The 26,396-nt window shown below is 39.9% G+C and overlaps 1 protein-coding gene and 1 long non-coding RNA gene across 2 annotated transcripts in view; one reads left to right on the forward strand and one right to left on the reverse strand.

The window, feature by feature from the left end:
* Window positions 1–8,545, forward strand: part of LOC129145581 (uncharacterized) — a 49,631-nt gene extending 41,086 nt beyond the window's left edge. Inside the window, exon 3 of the long non-coding RNA XR_008551342.1 lies at window positions 8,519–8,545. This is a non-coding gene — a long non-coding RNA (uncharacterized LOC129145581). The remainder of the gene's footprint in view (window positions 1–8,518) is intronic.
* Window positions 1–26,396, reverse strand: part of CDH20 (cadherin 20) — a 198,081-nt gene that overhangs the window by 42,212 nt on the left and 129,473 nt on the right. The window contains exon 2 of the mRNA XM_054694004.1: window positions 3,881–4,294. Coding sequence (XP_054549979.1) covers window positions 3,881–4,126 — 246 coding nt within the window. The 5' untranslated portion in view covers window positions 4,127–4,294. The remainder of the gene's footprint in view (window positions 1–3,880; window positions 4,295–26,396) is intronic.

Genomic DNA, 26,396 nt, shown 5'->3' on the forward strand with positions numbered 1-26,396 from the left:
ACCAGCAATAGAAGCAGTAGAAGCCGAAGCAGAAGCCGAAAGAGAAGCCGAGAAGCAGCAGAAGAAACGCTAGAGAGCCCAGATAGAGTGAAGACTTGCTGGCAGCCAGCACCACTGCCTGCCATATGCCTGGTGAACCCCAAATAAAAAACCTGCAAAACTACTGAGGACTCTGACTCCGCCTTTACCCGGTCTGCATGGGATCAGAAAACCTGCACCATGTCCATTCCGGCCCCTTACACCCATCCATGGTGAATTATACTTCCTCCCAGCAGCTTCTGATGAGATGATCTGCTCTCTGTGAATGCAGCTGACACACGTATGGTGGTAGCCTGGGGACAAGAGTCCCTTGTCTTTGGCATTGCTGTATGCCCAGGTCTGTGCTGGGCACTCAGTGTTGGGAGGGGTGGGAAGGCCAGGGCCAGGCATCCCTGTCTTTGGGAGAAGGGCGCAGGGCTCTAAGTGGAACATGCCCACAGAGGAGTTTCTGCTGCAGATATGTTTGCTTAAACTTATTTTAGCAGTAGCCCAGTATGTCTGGTTGAAAGAGACATTTATAAATATTGAGTTGCCAGAAAGTATGAACAGAGAGGAGATGTGCTCGTGATGGAAGTGGCTTTTAAGTTGGGGCCCTGAGGAATCTGCATGGGACTTAATAGAGAGAGGGTGGCATCAGGTCCTGGGGAGGGCGGTCGGCTGGGGATAGGCCTGGGGAAGCACAGATGTGGCATGTGTGTGAGTGCAGTAAGGAGGCCCAGCTGAGCTGGGGTCAGGACTAGATGGGAGAATATGTAGAAGAGGCTGGTTGTAGGGTAAGTGAAAATTGTCAGGATTTCCCCCGCTCTCGCCATGGCGGACACCTGGAGTAGGGTATGGGCGTGCGTAAGTGGGCGCTCCTGGGCTGAGAGACTGGGCATATAAGGGCGGCATCTTGGGGACACCAGCAGTGGAAGAAGCAGCAGCACGGTAGGGGAATCGCAGAACCATAGGAGAACCGGAAGCAGTGAGGAAGCAGAGCCCAGAAAGAGTGAAGATTTACCAGGGGCTGGGAGTCCTGCCAGCCTCCTGGCCCCCCGGCACCTTTGCCTGCCATGTATGTGGGTGCCTCACTAAAAATGATGTAAAGGCTCAATAAAACCTGAAAAAGCCACTGAGGGCTCCAGGACTCTCCTTTACTCATCTGCCCGGATCACAGAGAACCTGTTCCATGTCTTGCTGGCGCTACGCTGGGTAAGGGAGGAAGGTTGTAGGCTTAGGGCTCTGATGAGCCTTTGGAGTCAGGGGGTCACCTGAGGAAAGGGTGTGAATGCCCTAAGTCTTGGGAGGACCTGCAGGCTCTCTCTGTGGGAGCCGGGCTTCCTGCTTAGTTAATCCAACGTGCAGAATAGAGGAACTGCAGAAATGACAGAACATGGACAGGAGAGAAGAATCTGAGAGAAACTGCAAGAAAATACTGACAAGATGTGGTGACTGGTCGTGCATCAAGGAAGGAGAGATGGAAAGAGAGAAGTCAAAGCAAATTCACAGCTTTTGAGGCTAAGAGATTTGCAGCTGCTTTAAGTATACATTACTGAGCTGGTAAATCCCCCTAACGAACTCCCTGCACTACTGTTGCTGCTGCTGCTATGACTACTACTACTACTACTACTACTACTACTACTACTACTACTACTACTACTACTACCTTGCAACAGCTGCTATTCCTAATTGCTACAGGATAACAATTATTAAGACCTAACTCTGGACCAGGTACTGTGTCCAGCACTGAACGTGTGTTAGAGTTTTAATCCTCATTATACCATGAGGTCCTCATTCATTAAATCTCTTTCTGAGCATCTTCTATGTGCTGTGTAGCCCTTGAGGGAAAATGGAAGCAATGTTTTTGCCCTTATTGAGCTTGTAGTCTAGTACGTATTACACATGTAAATGAGCAAGTAAATATTGCAGGCTGTGATTACAGCTGTGAAAAATACAATGATAGGAGAGATGCCAACAGAAGGGCTTAATTTAGAGAATGGTCAAGGACAACTGGATTCAAAAACTAGATTCATCTAAAGGATGAGGAAGAGTCAGCCACGAGTGAAGCCAGGTGAAGGGCATTTCATTATGGGGCAACAATAGGCAGAGCTTGGTAAGTTGCAGTAAGTGGCCACAGACTGTTCCTGGAACATGGAGACAAGAACAGTTGTTGATGGAGGAGTGAGGAGGCAGGCAGGCAGGCCCGAGAGGAGAGTCCTTGAGAGCTGTGGGGAGAATTCACAAGGCTCAGTGTGGTGAAGACACCGAAGGATGTAATCCAAGCGATATGATCTGACTGACATTTAAGAAGATTCTGCGGACAACAGATCCGAAAGAGGTGTCATTAGAAGCAAGAAAACCGACTGGGAGTCTGGGTACTTGCACAGGTAAACGATGATGGCAGAAAGTAAAAATGGAAGATTTGGGAATGATTTTGACATGGAACTAACAGAATTTGCAGGGGGAGAGAATGTGGGGACCAAGAGAAAGGGAAGAGTGATCACTGGGTCTCTGGCTTTAGGAATTAGATACGGAGATGCTAATGCAGAGAAGATGGGGGCAGACAGCGTTTGGGAGGAAAAACAAGAGCCCCTCCCCAGATGTGCCCATTTGGGGGTTCTCTGAGTCATAAACATGGAGTGCTCACCTGCATAGTTGGTTTATGCACCTGAAGCTCAGATGAGTGTCTGAGCCAGAGACGGAGGTCTTGGTCTCACTGGTTTAGCGGTGGTGTTTAAAACCACATGGAATGGGCAGGGGTAGAGAATTGGCCCAGGGAAAAGCTTTCAAGACCACCCATGACTTGGCCAAGTGGCAGGAGAGGACCAGTAGAGAGGCTGAGCAGGAAGGAGGAAGGATGGGATTGTAAGGTCATAATGCTGAGGGAGCACAGTACGTCAAGAAGAAGGACCGGTCAGCCTGTCCAAGGCCAGTGGGGGGCACCATTGAAGGAGAGCGCTGGATCATCCCAAGGGAGGGTCTTGGGAGCACTGACGTTGCGTTAGTGCAGTTGTGTGGACAAGAGTCAGATGACCAGGCTCAGATGTGGATGTCGTCATTTTCCTTAGCCCAATTCCACACCTGAAGATGCAGAGGCCAACGGGACTCCATGATCCCTCCCAGGCCAGCCTGGAAGTGGTGGGGAAAGCTGGGTTTTGAGCCCACATGTGTTTGACTCTGAAGCCCATCCTCTTAGCCTTTGTGCTAAACAACTGTTTAAGTTACCATTTGAATGAATTATTTATTTTCTAATTAGTTCCTTGTTTCCCATTTTCTCTCACTTGGTTGCTTTCACAAAATGGCCTCTGATTAACATCCAAATAAAGTAAACACAGGAGAAAGCCAGGATTAAAAATGAAATGATGATAGATAAATCAAGGGAATTCGAGTATAAAGTTTATAAATATATTCATTGATTGTCTCCAGCTATCCTAAAGCACATGCTAGGATTTTCTGAAATGAAGGATGTTTTATTCTTTTTTTTTTCCTATTAAATTTAGGCCTCAGGCTATACCTGTAGAAATGCTTTGAAAAAAATACAAAGCAAGAAAAACCCGCTGCTGCCCCTGTTGTGTCTCCCAGTTTCTTTCTCTCCCATCCTGTCATCCCCGAAGGCTGCACCTGCCTCTTTGGGGACGGGAAACCCAGTTCCTCAGTTTTCCCACTGAGAACAGAGGCAAGAATAGAGCGAGAAATCGCCCCTTGCTGGCTGGTATCTTGACGAAGCAAAATTAGATCCACCTAGCTGGCAGGTAACATACTGCTAGTTAAAATTGTTCTCAGGCCTCAGACACAGGCGGCTGAGCTTTCCTAGTCAATATCCGATCCCTGAACATTTATCCGTCTGTTTGGCAGTTCTTACCTTGCCGACATACAAAGGGTCGGTTCCAGTGTACTCTTCCAGAACAAAAAACTGGTTCCAAACCCAGCTCCTCTTTGTTCGAGAGTGTGACTGTGACTTGTCTGACAGGAAGACTTCTAAATCCTCTCGCGGTGTTGCTGTGCCCAAGAGAACGCTGGTGGTGAGATCCATCAATCCCCAGAAGTATAAGGACACGCCAAGTCCAAGCCAGCTCTTTGCATTGCTCATTCTACCAGAAGTCCACATGGGCTCGCCAGGTTTCCGGAAAGTAGGGTATAGGATGATAAGTCGCTGGAATTTGAGTATTTTCCAAAAAAACCCAAAACCAAACCAAACAAAAAACCTCAGTGTTTTGGACACTTAGACTTCTCAAATGAGGTCCCGATTCAAGTCAATCTGCTTGACGTTGACTTCCTGTCAAGTTAAGGAAAACACAGTGTGATGATGTCAGATTCTTTCCTGTGGACTTGTAGCAAGTTTTCAAGAAATGTCAGTAAATGCTCAGCTTTCCACTCAATGAATTAAAGAATTACAACATGCTATTTGCTTTAGAAATGCTTGAGTAATAAATAATATTTTGAAAAAAAGAAGACAGCTTATCTTGCTATAATCAATCCCAAACCTTTGGATATGGATTTCAGAGGGAATAAAACGAGTGAATACATTTTCTTCTCATTGGTAATGTAGCTGGAGGGTTATGCTGTATTATTGATTGGCTTGAATTAATAGTGTATGCTCTGAAAGATTTATGATCAGACAGTCTCCTAAGCTCTTAAAAATAGCATTCATTTCCAAAATTTATAGCTAATAACTAATATTTTCATTAGCCCAACTGTTTTTCTTGGCTCTCTTAAAAAACAAAGAGCAAAATTAACTATCTTTTTTGCCACCCACAATTATCTTGTGCCGTACCCCACATTATTGATAGTATTAGGGATCTTGGATTTCATTTATAAGCAGCCATGGATCACCTCTGCTTTAATCATTCTCCGAGCTCATGGTGGAATTTGAGTTGCACACGGTACTGCCTCAGCTCTGAAGCACTGTGAGAGGCTGCTAATGTGACCTTTCTGGGATTGGAATAGTCAGTTAATCATTGTATCATTCACAGCAGATTTGTAAGTGCTATTAGTCATCTGCTTCTGTGACCAAACCTTTTATTTTGGGTCTGAAAGACTCAGGCACAGGCATGTTGACTTCTACCCCAGGGGCACCCTCTCCTCGGTCAAACTTCTTTTGTGGCAGAGAAGGATGACTAGCTGGTGACCTCACTCCTGGGCTATGACCTCATCAACCTTTTCCTGCTTTGCCTTGGCTGGCTTTAATGAAGCGGCAGAGCCCATAAGCCACTCTGTCTAAACAACCAAAATATCTTCTGCGGAATTAATATGGTCCCCGTTAACGTGGAGAATGGCTGTCCTCTTCTCAGAACAAATGTGTGTATTTGGGATCCATGCGACTAAACAATGCTTCATTTCTGTTAAGTTGTTCAAAGCGAATACACTGACGCCAACTCAGTTACCGCCTTCTGCCTGTCATCGTCAGAAATTGTTTTCACTTTTTTTCCCCAAATATTCACTATTGAAATGAACAGAAGAATTAAACAATTATAATCACTTCATATAATTAATGATGAAGGCATTTATATGTAAGAAATCACTAATCACTTCCATAAGGACTGATAAAGAGGAAAAAACTGGGGGAGACCAGAATTTCTGTAACAGAATGGGAGACAGCCTTTTGAGAGTTTAGTTCCAAAGGAAAAATTGTTAAGCGAATGCAAGCCAGGTGTGATTTTTTTTAGGGTGACTTTTTTGTTAATAAATAACTGGGGTGCTGGAAGGTGGGCTATCAAGTGGTAGCCATTCCCTCTCTCTCTCTGCCCTGAGAAGCCAGTGAGCCAGCTCAGGTATTCTCTGATCCTGATTTTATGGGAGCTATTCTGGAAGAAGGAACCTTAATCCAGGACATGAACTGGGGACTAAATTTGGTGAGAAACAGCTCTGAAACAGTCCTAGAAGAAGGACTAAAGGGCATAACCAAAAAAGGTGATTGCCAGCTTACCACCAAGAGACTATCCCATGTGTTGTAAGATGCAGACCTATCTGCGATTTCCCGAAGTGCACTAGAGAGGAGGGACATGACTAGACTTCTGGTTCTGCCTTCCTTACCTCTGACCTGTTCTCTGTGAACATTCGTTCCTCATCTGCTGAGCCAGGAGGCACAGTCCCTACACATAGCTCACAGAACCTCCAAGAGGAGCAGTAAACGACAGTGTTTTGTAAATAACTAAGATGCCAGCTGACATTTGAACAGCCACGTAGAGAAATTAGCTGGGACACGTGTAAAAATGATGGCATTGAGTCTGAAACATATTTCATGGGCACATTTGGGTTGAAATTCTGAAAGGGTTTGATGTATAGATGTTATTGTGCAGATTTGTGATGAGTGCTGTTGTGGAGTAGATTCTGGCCAAGCCTAATTCTGTAATAAGCTAATGTGTTTCTGAGTGAGGAAACTTCATGAGTGAAGAATTAGTTATTAGAAAACTCTTTTTTGGGTTGTATTTTTGGGGTTGTATTTATTTATCAAAGATGGAACATTCTTGTAGAAAAAAAAAATATATATATACACACACACACAGACTGTATTTAATATATTTCCTTTACTGTCTGTTTTTTATGTGTATCATTTGCCTAGCTATTATTTTTAAAACTTATTTTTTATTTCTCCTCTGGTGAGTTTTAGCTTCTTGCTTTTGGATTCTAGGTGAGCAGGTGCATAGTGTATGTGTGTGTGTGTATGTGTGCATGCACACACATGCACTGATGTCGCCTAGCCTATTTTCACTGGCTAAATTTCCTGGACAGAATGAGATTTGAGAAAAAATTGGAGGGGTTTAGGTAGGGTCCTCCATATTCTCATTTTGTTTACAAACCAGACACATATTCTTGCCAGTGAAAGCCCCCATCTTTAGCTATCCCTGTGATTGGTAGCACTCAGGACAAAAAAAAAAAATAGGGCCTTCTTTGGAATCTTTGTGATGAACATTTTGTAGGTGGCTCGGTTGCCACGGTTTCCAGCTAGCTCCTGCCCACTGTGGGCTCCTACACACCAGAGCAAAGCCCGCATGGGCTTCCCTTTCATTGAGCACACACAGAAGTGGCTTTTGGATCTTTAGAACCTGTGGATCCTTTGGTGATCCTGTGAAAGCTCTGGAGACCCATATGTCCCCCGAGTGTCCCTCCTCATAAGTGTCAAAGCCTGCCGCGCTGTGAACTCTGTAAAATAACTTGTTGGCTACAGTTGATGGACAGCACTTTATCCCTGCTTCCTCAGAGAAGAATGCATGAAAAATACTCCCTACCTAATAGAAAGTAAAAGCTGGGTATTATCATCATTGTTTTCTTCACAATTAGAAGTATTTCATACAGCGAAGGAAAATAACTTCTATCAGAAATACTAACCCATCGCAATGATTATAAACGAGATGATTCTCATATTCAAGATTTTTCCCCCACTGGCTAAGTATAGCAATGCTGTGTTTGAAGGTGGCTAATTTTTATTGTTCTTGTAAAGGAAGAGACTAATTTCTGTATATTTGTATATATAAATCTGTTTTTGGAAGCCCACGTGTGCCACACGAAGTCTACATTAGTGGAAATAGACTTCTGTGTTAAATGAGTCTTTTAAAAGTTTTTTCCCCCATCCTGCCTGAAGAAAGCAAATGGCTTGGTAATGAACACAGTAGGAAGAAATTAAAGTTGTACATAATGTGTGCTCCCAGTGAATTGTTTATTCTGTTACTTAAATTCATTGTGATATTTAAAATGTAGGGGAAGGGGTGGTTACTGCTCTCTCCTTAAAATGAACTGGGCTTTAATGGCCTCACTCTGATTTCTTTCTTCATTATTCCAGTTTCCCTGAGCTCTTCATGGATAATGGAAGTACTCAGGAAAGCTCAAATGACATTTCTGTAGAAGCAGAAAGCCAGTCGACTCTGCTAGTGACTCCTCCTCTGAAGAGGGGGATGTTTTAATTTTCTAATGTGGCCTTAAGCCTTTGCAATGGTAAATATAGACAATGGTGTATGGTTTAAGACTGCTAAACCTTTCATACTATCACCTTTACTTAAAGATGGAGCCACAGAAATGCACTGCAAAGATACTTTGTGACCATCCTCAATACTACAGTGAAATATGACATGTACCAAGAGGTGCACTGACAGCAAGTTGGAGCCCAACAGTGTCACAGCATAATCCCATCTTCCAATCTGGGGTCTCTCTTGAGAAATAGAGCAAATGCATCCTTCTCATCAATGAGAATCCTTCAGCGTAGGGTAGCAAGCCCTCAGAGAATTACACAGGTGGTCGGGAATATAGATATTTCATTTGACGATGACCTCTTTGAATGCTTGTTCACAAGCAAGAGTCCCATTGTAGAATCCCATAAAGAAAGTATTTCTAGTGCTTGTGTAAAGAAGATTTCCACAGATCTAGATATACAGATCTAGATAACTGTATGCGCTACTGACCAAGACTCACTTCTGGGATCTGTTGTAGAAAGCATGTGCGGCTTGGCTTTGCATGCTCGAAGATGAGACAGTCTCTGACCCAAAGTCTTTTTTATTTACTACAGTGCTCCACCCATCTCAACTTCTTCCTGGGAAGTCATTAAATCAGTAGAAACTCCATCTCTACTTTGCAGCCATTAACTCACCAACTACCCCAAAGGACCCATCTATGGAACAGCCAACTCCACAAGCCAGAAGAGGCTGTCCAGGTACTGGGTTTCTCAGCTCTGGGTTGTGCTCTGATTTCCATTCCCCTGCTCCCCCATCTAAGTCTTATCTGCATCATGAACCAGTCCTCCTACCCCCACCTCCAAAGTTAACATTTCTGCAATGGAATATATTTTACAGTTAGTGTATACCTTGTTATATTTCCTTTCTTCCTACTTCAAAGAAGCTGTTAATAAATGGATGGTTATCTGGGACCAAGGAATATAGTATTTACCTTTGGAAATTTTGACCAGATGAAGAAAACCAAAGAATACTTCAGAGAGATTTCCTAGGAAAGGTTGTCTTATTCAGATTTTCTGTTAAATGCTTTCTTTTATTCTGATTTTGATTGTTTTTCTATGAATTCCCTCTTCTCTACATTTCGGGAAAATTGTAAAAGCCAAGAATGACAAATAGATCCTTACCGATCTGTTCACACACTCTGACTATCAGTGAATGTTTTAATCCTAAAGGTTCAGCTTTTACAATATACAGTTAAACTATTATCAGTCTCTGAAATCTCCCCTTTCTTGCAATTTCTTCTTTTCTCTCTTCTTTCCCTTCACACAGCCAAACTAGTTTATGAGAGGGAGTGCTGTTCTAAGAGGTTCAAAAATAGAACTTGTGGTGGATGTGAGTGAGGGGGAGGTTCAGGGTGGCTTAGTTGAAGAATTTAGGAATAATATCTGGCTTTATATAAGGGTAGGGGTGTGTGTGTATGTGTGTGTGTGTGTATGTGTCCATGTGTGAGTGAAAAGAGTAGAACAAAAATAATGGTAGGAAGCTTGAATTATGTAATTAACAACTGGCTTGGGAAACCCTGATCAGTCCCATAATAAAACCTGCTTTGTGTATCCTGTAGATAGGCTGATCCTTTGGCTATAAATTCCCCAGTGCGGGTCATGAATAAAGGAATTTCCACTTTGGAAATCCTTTCGCTAGAGTTCATGCCCAGTTCCTCTTTGCTTTTCATTCTCATTATTATCAATTTTTCCAGTTGAGGGTGCCCTGTCTTTCTTTCCATAGCCTCTAAGAATGACAAATAGATCCTTACCGATCTGTTCACACACTCTGACTATCAGTGAATGTTTTAATCCTAAAGGACTCAGGAAGTTTTTGACCTACTTTGCCCTTCCTCTAGTTTTCACTTTTAATCAAGCTGATGAAACTACAGTTCGGTCCGTGGGCAATTTCATTGACTACAGCTAGACAAGAATGATCAATTTTGACTTTTCAGAGTTGTCTCACAGGTTCATTAATTTTTAGTCATCAGTGACATTTATAATTGTGTTAAACTTGTGTTTGATCATTTTTTAAATAGCATGTATTTTAAATGTATTTCTTTGGCTAAAATTTTGGATAAGAAGTTGTAAATAGTCGCCATTCAGTGTTTTCTCTTACAACTTCGCCTTTGTGCAGAACTACAGGCAGGTAGGACAAGTCTGTAGTCCTGCCTGGACTGTGAAAGTTAATCTGCAGGAAGAAGAATAATTTTTGCAAAAGTAAGTTTGCTTTCTAAAGTTAAGACTTAGTTTATTAATTTGATAAATATTTAAGTATCACATATGTTTAATCAAAGAGTGGTCTGGGAAGACAAACAAAATTAAGTTTCAGTTCTACGACTACCTCTTCTTATCTGTGCAGTTGTGAGCAAATGAGTTAAACTCTTTCAGTTTCAGTTTGTCATCTACAAAGTGGAGATAGTCATAGACTCTCAAAGGGTGACTGTCAGCATTAAGTGAGAAAATGTGTAGGGAGCTCTCAGCACAATGTTTGGCAGGTCGTTAAAGCCTGTGTTTGGAAAATAGCAGGTGCTTAATAAATGTTAATTCCTTCTCCTTCCTTCAAGGAGTTTACATTGGTGGAGATGATATTACTGTTAATACTAATAGTACAAATAGTAGTAGGAGTAGGCGGAGGCATAATCCCACTCCTAGCAGTGGTGAGACAGCGGAGCAATAGCAGGAGTAACCAAGCAGGAGCAGAAGACAGGATAGCTTGCAGTGTTTACTCTGGGCCAGGCTGCATTTAGTAATTTAGACTTATTTTGTCATTTAATCTTTACAAGAATTCCATGAAAAGCTTTTGTTTTCTGATTTTACAAGAAAACAACGCAATAAGATGTTGAAGTGTTAGGGTGGGTTCCTATCAGCTCCCCGAGGTGTTAATTTGACCATCTCTTGTTCCTGAAATTGGCCTTGGCATGAGGACACACAGCACAGCTATTGGAAATGCCAAGTAGCCAGTAAATGATGAACTGGGCCTCTTCCTCAGGAGTGACTGCAGCGTGAGCTTCTTCCACTCTGGGAAGGGCCACAAGACCCCTAAAACCAGATTGCTAGACCAGGTTAGCAGAGGGGGGAAAGCATATGGACTAGACTTTGAAGGAAAACACAGATGCAAAGGTGCAGATGCAGGACGCAAAGGGCCTGCCTGGGACAATAATAATTTAATTTGTTTGGAGACTAGGATCAATTTAGGGGAATAGTGAGACATGAGATGAGAAATAGAGGCAAATAACAGTAACAGGGAACTTTGAATATTGAACTGAAGAGTTGGAATATACTTAGCAGTTCATAGTGAGTGATTAAAGGTTTTACAGCATGCAAACATAACCAATCAAATCTCTGCTTAATGTGTTGCTGGAGAGGTTTGGAGAGGAGATGGAAGAATCACTTGGGAGTCCAGGGAATATTGGGAAGGGGAACTTGAACTCAGGATCTGGGGGAGGAACAGATTGGTGAGATGTGTGGCATCTTGAGGAGGCAGAGTCTCTAGCACCTGCAAACTGACTAGGTATGCAGGAAGGTGGGTGCAGGAAAAGATGAAATAACAAGGAAACTTCTGTGCTTAGGTTACAGCAGGAAGTTGGGCGGAGGCACTGGTTAGAGGGAAGGTAGTACATTTGGTTTTAGACTTAGGGATAAAAAATTCATCCTTCTATGCCTGATTATTTAAAGAGGCAAGAACTTTGCTTCTCTTTTTAGTCTAAAACTTCAAAGCCGCTTTGGGCATAAAGAATGCGAGCTTCTTTTTCTCCCTTACAGCAATTCCTGCCACCCCCCTGCACACACGCTGAATGTGGGCTCACTGCAGCTGGCTGACCTGGGGACTGCACCTGCTGTAAAGGGTTTCCTGTGGTTGACTGGGTGAAATTGATTTGAACTTCAACTCAGCTAGGGATTTTTTGACCTGTCAGTTCTCAGATTTTGTTCTTTTACACCTCCCCACCCCACTGTCACATTGGAATTGTGGGTATTTTATCTTTCATTCTTTTAATGTATAAGGAATATACATAAAGAAGACTGTATAATCTATTTAAGGGGGAAAATCTTGCTAAAACAAAACAAAAATCTCATTCATGTTTATTGTTTATCTTGTTGAAGGAAAAGAAAAATCTGTCTTGTAATATATTCTTAAAAAAGATCTCTTTTGGAGAATGGCACATAATAGAATCAGGACATCTTGGTATAACGCTATTTTCAGCTCTGCCTCTCGAAGGGTGACACTGGGTATTTACTTAGCCTGAGAGAGACTTAACTATGAGAATTATAATCTTCTTCGAAGGATTATCACAGGTTATCATGATCTAATACTATAGATTAAGTTCTGCTTTTCCATTAAAAAATTTTTAGTTTACTCCCTGTGTGTTCCTCTTTTCCTCTGTCTTCTCAAAGCACCCTGTGCATTTACTGTCCTGGCTTTTCACTATTCAGAGTTGTAATTGTTTACCTGTCTCTACCGCACACTATAAATTGCCAAATTTTGACTGCATCTCTTGATGCCTGGAAGACTAGTACTGTGTGTCACTTCCTGGGTCCTTAGTAATTAGTAACTGGGTGCCAGCCTATTTTTAAACTGAAAAAAAAGTGTCTAAAAGTTTGATAGTGTTATTTTTTCTGCCTTTAAGCTTTTAATTGAATTTAATTAATATTTTTCCATAATGATTTTAACAGTAACATATTAGTGCGTGGACATGGTAAGAGGGGTGGGGAGCAATGAAACTTATATAATATTATAGTGCAATGTTACTTCAATAAAAAGAAATAAATAAAATAATTTAAATATTTTAAAATGAAAAATAAAAAAGGAACAGATAATCAATCATGTAAAGCCAAGAAAAACAGTGAGGTTTCACAAACAATATTCTTGTTGTTGGACACCAGATATAATTAACCCTGACTTGTCAGAAGTTCTCAGACCTTGGTATTACTTGTGATCTTACAAACTAAGAAGAGGGCATGGGGTTGAAGAGAAAGGGGGTGCAATATAGGATACAGGCGGGAGAAGCCTGAGGAAAGCACCTGTACCTTGGCGAGACTAAAGAAGCCAGAGAGAGGACCCCAGGAAAACAGTGAAACAATATTAGGGTGTTTGAGAAGTTCGTGTAGTACTGGGAAAGTTTATTGATAGACATGAGACAGATCTTTTGAACATCTGAATAAAATTAGGGACATATAGATGAGAAAAGAAAGTAACTTGGCAGCTACTAATCCAGAACACCAAAAATGTTCTAGACTAAAGGAATTAAAATCTTAATGTGTAATGTTGCTCAATAATAAACAACAGTCACTCATAATTAGGTAAATATTGACTATTCTTTTCATGAAGATGGAATGTAGTTATGTTGAAAGGCTGAGGGAGAGGACCATGGGAGGTTGTATGTTTAAAGAGAACTAAATCCTCCACCATCCTACTGGGAAGTCAACCATAATTATTTAGAGTAGAAATTTTGAGAAATATCTTTATAAGCATATTAGAAATATATTGGCACAATGTTCTGGGGTTACCTTTATGGATTGTGTTTTGAGATTGTGCAAGGGACTGCTTTTATTTTTTTAATAAATCTAGTGCCATTTTGTTTTATTTTTCACCTATATATTTTACTTTTAATAAAATTAGTTGATTAACAGGGAAATGCAAATCAAAGCTACAATGAGATACCATCTTACACCAGTGAGAATGGCACATATTAAAAAAACTACCAACAACAAATGTTGGTGAGGTTGTGGAGAAAAAGGAACTCTCCTGCACTGTTGGTGGGAGTGCAAACTGGTCCAACCACTATGGAGAGCTGTGTGGAGATTTCTTGACCTACTAAACATAGAGCTTCCATAGGATCCAGCAATTCCACTCCTAGGTATTTACCCGAAGGACACAGAAACATCAATTCCAAAGAGCACCTGCACCCCTATGTTTATAGCAGCACTGTTTACAATAGCTAAGCTTTGGAAACAGCCCAAATGCCCAAAAATAGATGACTGGATCAAGAAGATGTGGTGCATATACACCATGGAATATTACTCAGCATTCAAAAAAGATAAACACATGCAATTTGCAGCAACATAGATGGCGCTGGAAGGGATCATGCTCAGCGAAATAAGCCAGAAAGAAAAAGAAAAAATACCAGATGGTCTCACTCATAGCAGGAATCAAGAAAACTTAAATAAGGGACCAGGAAAAAGAATAACTATAAGAAAGAAAATATCAAAATCAACAAACAACTATGAACCAGAGACACACTATGGGGGGCGGGGGGCAGGGAGGGGAGGAATTGGGGTCAAAATAAGGGGGTTGTAATTGTGTGGGGAATAAAAAAATAAAATTTAAATAAAAAAATAGAAAAAAATTAGTTGATTAAATTTTAAAATTTTTTTTAAAGATTTGTTTTTATTTATACAAGAACTGGGGTACAGGCCAGGTGCGCGGGAGGGTGAGAGGATTCACCAGAGACAGACTGGGTAACAGAACAGGCAGACTGATGAAATAACTGCTGAGGGGAGCAGCGGGCGAGACAGGAGAGGTCTGCCTCGCCATGTGGGACCCTTGCCAGCCAGCTGGGATCAAACCGGCGCTGCAGAGGCTGCAGACAGCTTCACAGCGCTGCACTCAACTGCCTGCGCCACCAGGGGAGGCCCTGATTAAAAAATTTTAAAGAATATATTAAACAAAAAATACTGAATAATTGAATAGAAAGAAAACTTCCAAAATGACCTAGTGAATATATTTTCTATGTTTTGCTATTTCTTTTTATTACATTTAAATGCTTCTGAGATCACAATGAAATTTATTAGATCAGTGTCATTAGTCCTTAAGTTATTAGTGTTTCTCTCCCCCCTCCCCCACCAAAACCGGCTGCTGTTTTATGGTAACTTTTTATTGTGGTTTCATAGGTTTAACAAGTGGAACATACTTTGGTACAGGGTTTTTCAGAACTCTGCTCTTCTAAGATCTAGATGTTCTGAATCCTTCTCAAGGTGGATGCTAGACTTGACTCCTTCTCATTCCCCCTTTTTCTGTTTACTACTTGCCCCTTGTTAAACTGCACCTTGATCTGTATAATATATTTTGTAAGGCAGGTATCTCCACTGAGTTGAGAACTGTGGGTAAAAAAAGGCTATATCCCTGGCCTTCATCATCCACTGTCTACTCTTCATTCATTGAAAAGTCAAATAAGAAAAAATTAAACCAAGAAAAACAAAACAAAGAATACTAAGATGCAGGTGAATATTACTTTTATAATACTGGGTTGAAGAAGGTTTCCCAAAGTATCACCAGAGGTAGTGAAAGAAAATGTTGACAGATTAAACTAAATAAGTATTAGAAATTGTTATATTTTTATGTATAAAATTTAGGCAACATGCAGGAGAAAATAAAGGGTTATTTTCCTTAGTATGTGAAGGAAGGCCCAATGTTAAAAATGATGTTCCTTTAAATAGAAAATGATCAAATGACGATAAGATAAATTCATAAAAGAGAAAATAAAATTATCTTAAATGTGATACGTCAAACATTTTACTTTCACAGATAGCTGAAGAAAACAAGTCATCTCAATCTATTAAACTGGAAAACATTAAAAAGTAAACCAACCAGTGTTGCTGAGATAGTGGGGAACTGTACATTATTATATACTTCAGATGGGAAGTAGGTTGACAAAAAAAAAAATTGAAAGCAGTTTTGTAATGTGTCGTGTCTTCACCATGAATAGGTAATTGATTTGAAGGAAATAATTATGATGCATGTTTTATTTGAATTTGAATGTATTTATAGTTTTATAGCAAAAACTAGAATAATCCAGTTTTCCAACAATAGATGATTTTACAAATGATGATATACCCATGCAAGGGATACCATGCAACTGTGTCTTTGAAGGAAGGCTGATAATTGATTTTAAAACTATTCTCCAAGCATCATTTATTATCAGCTTTTAAACACACTGTTGCCACACAGCCTTCAACTGGAAAAACAGAGAATTTAACCATTTCATGGTTTTATCAGAAAACTGTGAGAAATTTTCTAGTGAGAATTCTATTCTAGAAATACCTCAAAATGAACTAATATAGTAAGTAATTATGTTAGATTTAGCTGATTGTAGATTGATATTGTCTATTATCTACTGATCCCAATTAACTTGTAATTGTAGAAGACTGTCCATAAGTGTGAGATTCAATATTATCTTCTCCTCTGTCTCTTGGAACATCACACCAGACTATGCCCAGCCAGACATGAAAGGTGACAAGAATGGTTATTTGAGCTGTAGGCTGCAGCTGCAACCTGCCTCTAATGATATCATAGTAACACAGTCATGAGACTGAGATTTGTTAAGTATTTGTACTTTTATGGGTTATTTTTTATTTCTCATGGCTCTTCAGTAGTGTTCTTTAACTCAGGTGGCATTAACTTTGGACTCTGAACCATGTCCCTCTACCCCCACAAAGTCTAGTTGTGTTATCCTCTGTAGGAAACTTGGAAATATATGTAAGTTTCTATTTCTTCTTTGGGTAGTTCTACAACGTTAATAAGGAATATATATATATATATATATATATATATATATATATTAGTCACAAATTATCCGAAACAAACTGGCTGAAAACTAGTTCTCTCTGAGCAAAATGACCATGAGGAATGAAGACTGTTATGAATCCAGAATCTTTGCCAGTCATTTTAGGCTTTTCGTAATCCAGTGCAGTTTTGGCAGCAGGGTCACTATCTAATCTCAGGTTTGGATCAAGAGGGACAATGGAAGTTTCCCACAGTAAGGAATGGGGGTCCAATCCACTAATCCTCTATCATTTAACTTTTTAATGGATCATTTTGGTACTAGTTCTTGTTTTCTGGTTAGATATTAGTATAAAACAAATCACTTGTCAATGTGGTAGCTTAAAACAGCATCATTTTGTTTCTCTGATTTCTAAGGATCAGGAATTTGAATATATTTTAACTAAGTGGTTCTGGCTTAGGGTTTCTCAGGCATTGGCAGTCAGATTTTGGTCTGTTGCAGGTGGGGACTGCTGGGGCATCCCTCTCTCTTCACACAGTCTTAGTTCCTTTACATGTGATCTCTACACAGAATAATTTGGGCTTCTTCACATGGTGGCTTCTATGAGGGCAGTTGGACTGGTCTGTGATGAGGGTTCCTGTGGGAATAGGGACTGGTGGTGTAGGGAGTTTAGGATTAACTTGATTTCAACTTAAGTTAGTTATAGGTATAGAACCCTCTGTATGAACCATATGGTAACCTCAAAACAAATATGTAGGAGAAATGAAGAAGATAAAAATGGAATCTATGCACTGCACAAGAGATAGCTTTCTAAATATAAGGGGAAAGGATAACAGAAGAACAAAAGAACAGACAAAGTGAGAAAACACCTAGAAAAAAATATCAAAATGGTAATAAAGACATATCTCAATAATTTCCCTAAACACCAGTGCTTTGAACTCACTAATCAAATGGCACTGAGTGAGCCATACTGCCTTCCAAGATTGAATCAGGAAGAAATAGAAAAGTTGGGTAAATTATAAGCAAGGAAATTGTAACAGTAATCAAGTCTCCTAAAAAATAAAAAAATAGGATCAGGTGGTTTCACTAGTGAGTTCTACCAAACCTTCAAAGACAAAGTAATGCCGATCCTTCTCAAACTCTTGCAGAGAATTTAAGAAGAATGCATGCATCCCAATGTGTTTTATGAGACCCACATTACCCTGATACCCAAAAGCAGACAAGGATAGCACAAAAAAAGTAAACCACAGATCAATATCCCTGATGAACTTAGATGCAAATATCCCCAATGAAATCTTAGCAAAGCAAATTCAGTAATACATTCAAAGAATCATACACCATGATGAAGTGGGATTTATTCCAGTAATAAAGATACTTCAACATCCACAAATCAATTAATGTAATTTACCACATCATCAAAATGAAAGATAAAAAACCACATGATCATATCAAAGATGCAGAGAAAGAATCTGTCAAGATCCCACATCCATTTCTGATAAAAGTGTCAATAAGATAATGCTAGAATAAACATAACTCAACTTAATAATGATCATACACAACACACCCACAGATACCACCATACTCAGTGGTGAAAAACTGAAAGCTTTTCCTCTCAGATCAGGTATAAGATAAGGAAGCTCACCGTCATCACTACTATTCAACATAATATTGGAAGGCTTTAGAGTAATCAGACAAGAATTGGGAATAAAAGGGACCCAAATCAACAAAGAGGAATTAAAGCATCTTTTGCATGCATAGAAAACTCTAAAATCTCTACTATAAGGTGATTAGAAACAATAAATCAATACAGTAAAGTGGTAGGCTACAAAATCAATATATAGAAGTCTGTTGTCTTCCTCTATGCAAACAATGAACTAACTAGAAGAGAAAGAAATCAAGAAAACAACCCCATTTACAATCACATCAAAGAGAACTATATACCTAGGAATTCACAAAGGTGGTAAAAAATCTATACAATGAAAACTGTAAGATATTATTAAAAGAAAAAAAAAAGACACAGGCAATGGAAAGACATTCCATGCTCATGTATTGGAAGAATTAACATTGTTAAAATGGCTATCTTACCCATATACGGATTCTATGCAATCTCTATCAAAATTTTCATAGCTTTCTTCATGGAAACAGGGCAAACATTATTGAAATTTGTGTGGAAACACATAAGACCCTAAATAGCTAAAGTAATTTTCCTAAAACGAGGAACAAAGTTATATACTCCGAGATTTCAAATCTATAGTAACCAAAACAGTATGGTATTGGAATAAAAATAGATATACACATCATTGGAAGAGAATTGAGAGCCCAGAAATAAACCCACTCTTATATGGACAGTTAACTTATGACAAAAGAACTCAGAATGGAGAAAGTAAAGGCTATTCAACAAATGGTGTTGGGAAAATTGGATAGCCACATGTAAAAAAATAAAAGTAGGCTACTATTTCATACCATACACAAAATTAACTCAAAATGGATTAAAGACTTGGATGTAAGTCTGAAACCATATAATACACAGAAGAAAACATAGGCAAAAACTGTATAGAACATTGATTTCAGCAATATCTCTGGAGACTGGCCTTCAACAGTAAGGGAAATAAAAGCAAAAATAATCAAATGGAGCCATCCCAATTTAAAAGGGTTCTTCAGAGAGAAAAGAATTGTCATTAAAACAAAAGTACACATTACCAAATGGGAGAAAATATTTGCATGTCATACACCTGACAAGAGGCAGATATCCAGAATCTACAGACAACTCATAGAACTCAACAAAATGAGAATAACCCAATCAAAAAATGGCAGAAGTGCTAGCCATTTTTCAAATAAGATGGCCATAAAAAGACATTCCACATCACTTATCAGGGAAATGCAAATCAAAGCCACAACAAAATACTGGCAGCTCACACCTGTGTGAATGGCCCATATCAAAATGACCAGATAGAACACATGTTGGTGAGAGTGTGAGAAAAGTAACCCATGTGCGCTCTTGGTGGGAATATAAACTGGACCTTGTGGAAAACAGTAGGAAGCCTTCTCAAAATATTAAAATTAGATCTACCATATGCCCAGCAAATTATAAATTTGAAGGGTTATATGCCTCCTGTGTTCATTGCAGCATTATTTACAGTATCCACGTATGGAAGCAATTTAGGTGCCCAATGACAGCTGGGTAGATGAGGAAGATGAGGTATAAATACATGATGGAATACTACTCTGCTATAAAAAGATGAAACCTTGCCATCTGTGACAACATGGATGGAATTGGAGGGGATTATGCTAAGCAAAATAAATCAGAAGGAGAAAAACAAATAGAGTGATTTCACTTATATGTGGAATAAAACCACTGAAGCAAAGGAACAGACAAAAACAAACTAAAACCCTTGAAATCTGACTGCAGAATTGAGGCTACCAGAGGGGAGGGTTGGAGAGTGGGAACAGGGTGGGGGGCACCCTTTGGTCTATGGTAGAAGATTGTGGGACTTTGGTGTTGGGTGTGTTGTGACAACATTTGTAGAGGTGTGAACCTATACCTCTCAAAGATACAGTGTTGTAAATCAGTGTTACCTCAATATGTATAATTAAAAAGCAAAGATGGAAGGTCATTAGTGGACACCATTTTCCCCAGGTTTGACTCCTCATTTTTCTCTTGTTGGGTCTCTTGCTCTAGCATGAAGAACAAAAAGTGCTTCTCAGCATCCAGTTAGAAATCCAGAAGTCAGTGTACGATTCTTTCCATTCCCAACAACTCCCCGCCCCCAAGACCACCATAAGGGTTATTTTGACCTGTCAAATTCCACCATTCTATCGTTTTTTAAAAATCTCCCTTCTCCATTCTGGCTGCTCTTGTCATAGTTCTGGTGTTTGAAATCTCACACCTTCATCACTGCAGCAGCCTCCCGCTTGGTGTCTCTGTCCTAGTGGGTTCTGTTACCAGCCAAAGGGATCTTATCTCCTCCGGCCACTCACCTGCTAAATGGTCTCTAAGGGAGGCCTCATTTTTAAACTGATAAAATCTAATCAACTAGACAGGCTTTAAGGATGTACATGATTTGGCTCCTACTTACCATTCTAGAATCATCTATCCTTTCTCCCTTCATGTATTTTGATTCATCACATTAAACTACAGACCCCATATATTTTTTGATAAATTCATGCTGTTGTGTAAACACAGATGCCTTTTTCTGGGCCCTTTGCTTGGCAATCTCTCTCCTAGGAAGCCTTTATTAGTTTCCTGGCCTGTCTAATGCACTTCTGTGGCATCCTGCCCCTTAGACCAGCACAGCCCATGTGGCCTGCTTTCCCCACTAGCCTGTGACTTCTCTGAGGGCAGCAGCAGTCACCTCTGTAGCCTCAGAATTAGCACAGTGTGGGCACCAAGCAGGAATTTAATAAAACTTGGACTCAAATATAAAGTGAACAATTCAACAATGTCACATTCTCATCTCAGAGAATCTTGGCACTCGTGTGGTAAGACTGACTGTATAGTCACAGCGGAATTCTGAGGTGATACCAGCCAGACTGGGATCCTCGCTAGAACTTAGTTGCTGAGAGATGTGATCCAAAGGTGGCTGGGGTTGAGGATGGAAGTTTGGAGTAAGTTCAGTGAGTCCAAAGGCGCTAAAGATGAAGCCTATAGAATCTGAGGATGGAGATCCTAAGCCTACGTAGGAAGTCAAGGCACAGCTCAATAACGACTCCACATTTAAAAAAAAAAAAATCCATCTTCACTGAGATGAATTCTGTTCCTAAGAACCAGGAATACGGCTGTCATCAGTAGCAGAGTGTTAAACCAGGACTAATTTTCTGAGAGTGAAACTTACAAATTCGGACAGGTTGCTCATGGAGATTAAGAAATGCCTTGCTCTTTTTGGGGAGCCAGGGAATGAAGATAGAAACAGGAGACTGCAAGGGAGGAAGAGAGTTAAGAGAGGGTCTGCCAAAGCAACTGGGGATGGAACCAAAGGGCCATAATATTATTTACAAATCCTGTAAATAATTCATAGTCTCCAGTGTGACTTTGCAACACTTCACTCATTTTTGCCTAGGAGAAATGTTGAATTTTACAAGCATGTGAAAAGAATTAGGGGCTCCTTTCTAAAGTGTAATCAGTTGATGATGTTTGATTCTAGCCACTTTTACTTTCTCTTGCTGTAAAGTATCAGTAAAAAAAAGGATTTCATGACCTGCTGACTGATCACAGGTAATACTCATGACAAGATAGGGTTGTTAGCCCTGCTTTCTGGAAAAATGTTGTGCTTCCCTTGTTTTTATGCTGGCACTTGCCCCACTTCTGATATTTAAATACCATAGACAGCAGCGCCACAAAGATGTTCCTGTGTTACCAGTGGATGCTGCATTAGCACTTAAAATTCCTGTATATTTCTTTCCTATGTCAATAAAGGCATTGGGTTTCTTTGGAATAGAAAATGCACTTATGTATCTCTTGCAAAAAATTCATTATTTCTTTCTACGTAGTAAAGAATCAGTAAAAGAAATCCATATAAACTCCACAGGTTTTTGTTCTTACTATGGGCTGAGAATAATTTAACAGGAACCAGTGCATATGCTTTAATCCATATTAGGGGAAAAGGTTTTGCAAATGTTTTTCTTCAAAGTACTAAAAATAAATGAAGGTCAAAGAAGGAGGCTAGAAAGTAAAGCCTTATTAATGGGAAATGCATTCTGATAAATCAAACCGATTCTAATCTTAATAGTCAATTTAAATAATGGAATTGGTTAATAGCATCAAATTAGGATGAAAGAACAGGATAAAAATCTATTTCCACAAGTTGTTTCAAAACAAGACATTCACTGGCTGATGCCGTATTATATCAGGCTGATTATACTGTACATAATAAAGCATGCTATACGATAAAATCCTGCTGGGAGATTTGTTTAAGCAGATGCCTTTGATATTATTCAAGCAAAAGCTACTTTGGATTCAAAAGAATCAAAGAGAAAAATCTTTAGTTCCTGCAATCAGTCTTACTCCACTGTGGATGCTAGTGCCCTGGACATACCCAACTTCTCCTCTACTCCCAAGCATGAGTGTGAGCTAACTGGTTGGGATTTCCAATCTGTCTGTTCATAAGCCATGTACAGAAATTAGTTTTGCTTAATAACCATGTTCCACACTGACTGTTCATTTCTGAGCTAATCACAAATCAAGTCAAGATAAAGATTTTCTGTTGGCAGGAATTTTAATGGACACTGGTGACTACAATTAAGAGCCACCCAATACTAATTTAAAATGACTATCTTAGATAGTATTGTTTGGCTCCCAGAGGAACTAAATTGACACATTCACTTCCCAAGACAATCTTTCTATGTCACTGACCAATTGTAACTCAAATTTTGGGGCGATATGTCTTGGAAATAACAGACAACATAAAAAGTTCTATAACTTACTTTTCTCCTTCTTCCACAGACTGTACAATTTTTGCATTTTCCTGAGCTTGTCACTTTAGCTGTGGCCTTCACCTCATGCTGCCATCTCCCTCTGCATGTCACGAAAACTTAAAGAGGTCTTCCTTTGCCAGTTTGAAATTGCTCTTAAAATTATAACCAGTCCTAGTGGAAGCCTTTTGGATGTAGGGCATTGAGTCCCAGTAACTTGAAGGGGCAAAGGCTGCTCCTGCCAAAGCTGAAGACTTTCCTTCCCCCTCTGCCAGTACCCTGGGTCAGATGGTGTCTCTAGTAAGACCCAGGCAGCCACCAAGTTGCTGATGCAACCTAAAGCTCTTTGGGGAGGGAGTGAGAACAAAAGGCATCACTTATGTTTGGTGATTAGAGGCAAATGATGTATGGGGGTGGGAGGGAGCTTGGCGTATACAAAGAAGGGGGGCTGGCAGTTGCCCTTGTCTAAAAGGGGAAGGACAAAGAAGCTGTCCCTGAACATTTGAGGCCCTGGGGGATTTCTTAACAGAAGCAAACAGCAAAAGACCATTAGCAGCCTGTACAGTAAGAGCTGAAGTTCTTTGGACATGTCGGCCTCACAGATAGCTGAAAATATCTAGTGGCAAATACCTATCAGCTACTTAGATATTTCAGAAACAAAAGATAATGGGAAGGCTAACAAATTGCATGTCTTTTCCACTTACCAGTGCTTAGTGTTTCCAGTAAGTAAAAGCAGTATCTCAGCTGAGCTGCTCTTTCAAATTATTGTTAATTAAATAATACTCCCTAAGAAATCTGTCATTACTGGCAGCCTGGAATGGGTTTGTTGAGTTTGCCTGAGGCTGTTAATGCTCCAACAAACGGGCTCTTAATTGCCATAAGAGGTAATTTCATGGGGGATTGTAGTTCACTTTCCCTCACAATTTTATAGTATATTTTATATCTGAAACTTTTCCTTTTTGTTTCTATGTCTAGAATTCCATAGGGCCAGAGGGACTACTGCCTAATGATCCATCTATGGAATCAGACATTCTCCATAATGGAAAAAATGCACATTGCTATTAAATCTGTAATTCACCCCAACTTTCCATTATAACTCAAGAGAAGCAACTAATAACAGATTATAAAATTAACTTCCTTTCCCCCAGTTCATTTCATTACTTAGCCTTTGAGATAAGTGACTTTTGCTGGAAGAAATGATTTCTGGGATGGCATGCATGTAACTTGGACAGTTCTTCTTGTCAACTGTTTTCCTAGCAGACAGGCATGTTGGATGAGGAGGACAATTATCGTTAGCACAGTTGAAAGAGGGAATGATGAGGGCATTTGGCTGCAGAAGGAATATGTCCCAGGGCCTAGAATTTAAAGTGACCTTGTCTTCAAACATTTTCCTTCAGTTCGTGAGCCACGAATAAAGACAAATATTAAGAAAATGTCATCCTTTTTTTCAGTGTTAGAAAAGTCTCCTCATGCCATTTCAAGAAGTGCTATTTCAGCCTTTTCTTAAATGACCTCTTTTTCATCATAATGTAATATATTTTTTTCACCTTTTGACTGGTACTTTGGTTTTTTAATAAAGTTATATACTTGTTTCAGAGGAATTATACTTTAGAATGCATCTGAGTGGTATTTCATCCTAACAGTTTCATTAGGTTGAAATAATGTGCGGCTGCACCTTATTGTAGGGGGAGCAAGAGAGAGAGAGAGAGAGAGAGAGAGAGAGAGAGGAGGGAGGCTCACATAACCAACCTATAAGCATAACTTTCTCTAGTTTCATATTTCAGTATCATTATAGTAACCTTAATCTGTCGTAAAAGCATATTTTAGCTGGATAGTATTAAAACATATATTTCTCATGTTATTAGTGATTTACTGTCCTGTGGTCAGAATAGTTTCCTTCCCTCCTCTTCACCAAGTTCACGTTTTTGTTGTCTGGTGTTACTTGATAATCTTTCATTCTTTTTTTTACTTTCTCCAAGTTCTTCTCTCTCTTTTTCCCATTAAGATGTGAGTGGGCAGGCATCTCAGCCAATATGTCTCTACATGGCTGAATACACTTGGAGAAAAGCAGGGTCTCCTTTTGTCTGGACCCTGGATGACTGTATGTCATTTCACACCAACAGGCAGGGCCTCCCTCACAGTAGGAACGTTGCAATAATTGCCAGAACAAATTGAGCTCAGGCCTATTGGCTTCTTTCTTTCTTTTTTTTTTTTTTTTCAGTTGGAAATGGAATAGGAGAACAAGGCCATTTTTGACCAATGACAATACAGCGTAGAAATAGATTGGATACAGCCAGTGCCTGTCACGTTGCAGACAATAGTCACGGGAAATATTGTGTATGGAGATGACCCCACAATCACTAGGCTAATGCAGCCTTGTTCTCCCCACATGCCTTGGCATCTCACGACCACGATCCGCATATATAGCAGGTGGCAGGGAATTAGTGGGACTTAAACACAACCCCCAGCAGAGGTGAACATGCATCACTGTGATGGGGAGGGGTGTTTGTATATTTGTCTTTTTGTATCTGGTGGAGACTTGCAGTGGTAACTTTATTAGGGAGCAATGAGAAGAATGGTCTTTGGTAAGAAAGCTGAGTACAGGAGGAAACTAATTTACAAGTCCGTTGCATTTATTTTCCTATCAATTTTTTTATCATAATCTCTATAAATTGTTGACATATTTCATATATAATATCTGTGGTATATCTAGATTGCTCTCTGTGTTTGGTATATTCTTATGTGTGACTATGTTTTTATTCATTCATTAATCCCACATGTATCTATAGGCAGCTGGGAACAGATGCAGTAATAGAGGTGACTTCATATATATATATATATATATATATATTCATACTCCAAAGGTGGATTCTAGACCTACAAAGCACCATTGACTTGCTTCCAGAAATCTTTTCACCTCAATGAGCTATAATAGTGTTGGGCTCAAGGGTCAGAGGTACAACCCGGACTGTGTACTGTGTTGTCTTTATAGGTTGGGAGGCAGGGACCCCACAACCTATAGAACTTGAACATCGACACAAACTGGGCAGCCAGCCTGGTATATCAGAACCATTGCTGCAGCCAGGCACCTGTTCATGTGACAGCCCAGCCTGTGTGTGTGTGTGTGTGTGTGTGTGTGTGTGTGTGTGTGTGTGTGACTATGAATTCTCATTCAATCGTGGTTACGCTTTGCTCAGCTGCTTCTGGAGGGAGACATGACAAGGATCTATGGCCAACTGAATGGCTTTCCATCTGCCCAGTGCTTTGCTTGGAAATAATCAGACCAACGGTTTTTGCTTTATTTGCCTTTTTCTCCCCCCTGATCTGAAGCAGAGGCTGACATGAAACAAACATGGCATTTCCTTTTGAAAATTGGATTCTGAAATTGGCTTCATCTTTCTAGAAGCATAGTGCTATTGCAGTTCCTTTCACTTTTGTGAATGTCATAAACAGTTGGCATATAAAGCTCCAAATTTGGAGGCAATTATCTCGCTGGGCTTTTGTGATTTTGGGGGGTTTGTTTGGATTTTAGTGGTCATGAAGTG

The sequence above is a fragment of the Talpa occidentalis genome, unplaced genomic scaffold (genome assembly GCF_014898055.3).
Source record: "Talpa occidentalis isolate TD23 unplaced genomic scaffold, MPIMG_talOcc4v2.1 talOcc4.13, whole genome shotgun sequence".
NCBI lineage: Eukaryota > Metazoa > Chordata > Mammalia > Eulipotyphla > Talpidae > Talpa > Talpa occidentalis.